Below are 435 nucleotides of genomic sequence, written 5' to 3'. Positions count from 1 at the left end.
GGAAAAGAAGCAGCCACCATCACCATGGCAACCAATGACCTCTGCCCCTCTTTTCTCACCAGCATGCCCTGCGGGCAGCCCCCGAGGCAATGTTTGGAGGAGGATGAAAAAGGAGGGTGGGAGGGGAGAATCCAGGACTCTAGAGGAACAGGGGTGAGTCAGAGAACTGCATGGAGGTGTGGATGTCACCATAGGGGAGTAAACATGGACTGGTAGGAGTGTTCTCACCGTTACAGGGCCCAAAGAGTCATACAAACCATAGCAAGGTGAAATCCATCGTCAGAGATGGCGTCGCCAGGTCAAAAAGGACTCCAAAGATACTCACCAAGGGTGACCAGCCCAGCACGCGATTCCGGGGGATCACTTTGATGGCCACCTGAAGAAGCAGGCTGAGGTGAGGGGGCCAGCAGATGACCCCCAGACATCTCTCAGCCT

General features: G+C 55.4%; 1 protein-coding gene across 1 annotated transcript in view; it reads right to left on the bottom strand.

The window, feature by feature from the left end:
* Positions 1-435, bottom strand: part of PIM2 (Pim-2 proto-oncogene, serine/threonine kinase) — a 9286-nt gene that overhangs the window by 4377 nt on the left and 4474 nt on the right. The window contains exon 3 of the mRNA XM_010860054.1: positions 326-376. Within this exon, the coding sequence (XP_010858356.1) occupies positions 326-376 (51 nt within the window). The remainder of the gene's footprint in view (positions 1-325; positions 377-435) is intronic.

This window comes from Bison bison, unplaced genomic scaffold (assembly GCF_000754665.1).
Source record: "Bison bison bison isolate TAMUID 2011002044 unplaced genomic scaffold, Bison_UMD1.0 scf7180017461887, whole genome shotgun sequence".
Classification (NCBI taxonomy): Eukaryota; Metazoa; Chordata; class Mammalia; order Artiodactyla; family Bovidae; genus Bison; species Bison bison.
Note: the sequence above shows the minus strand (reverse complement) of the source record. Positions and strands in the feature narration are given on the sequence as shown.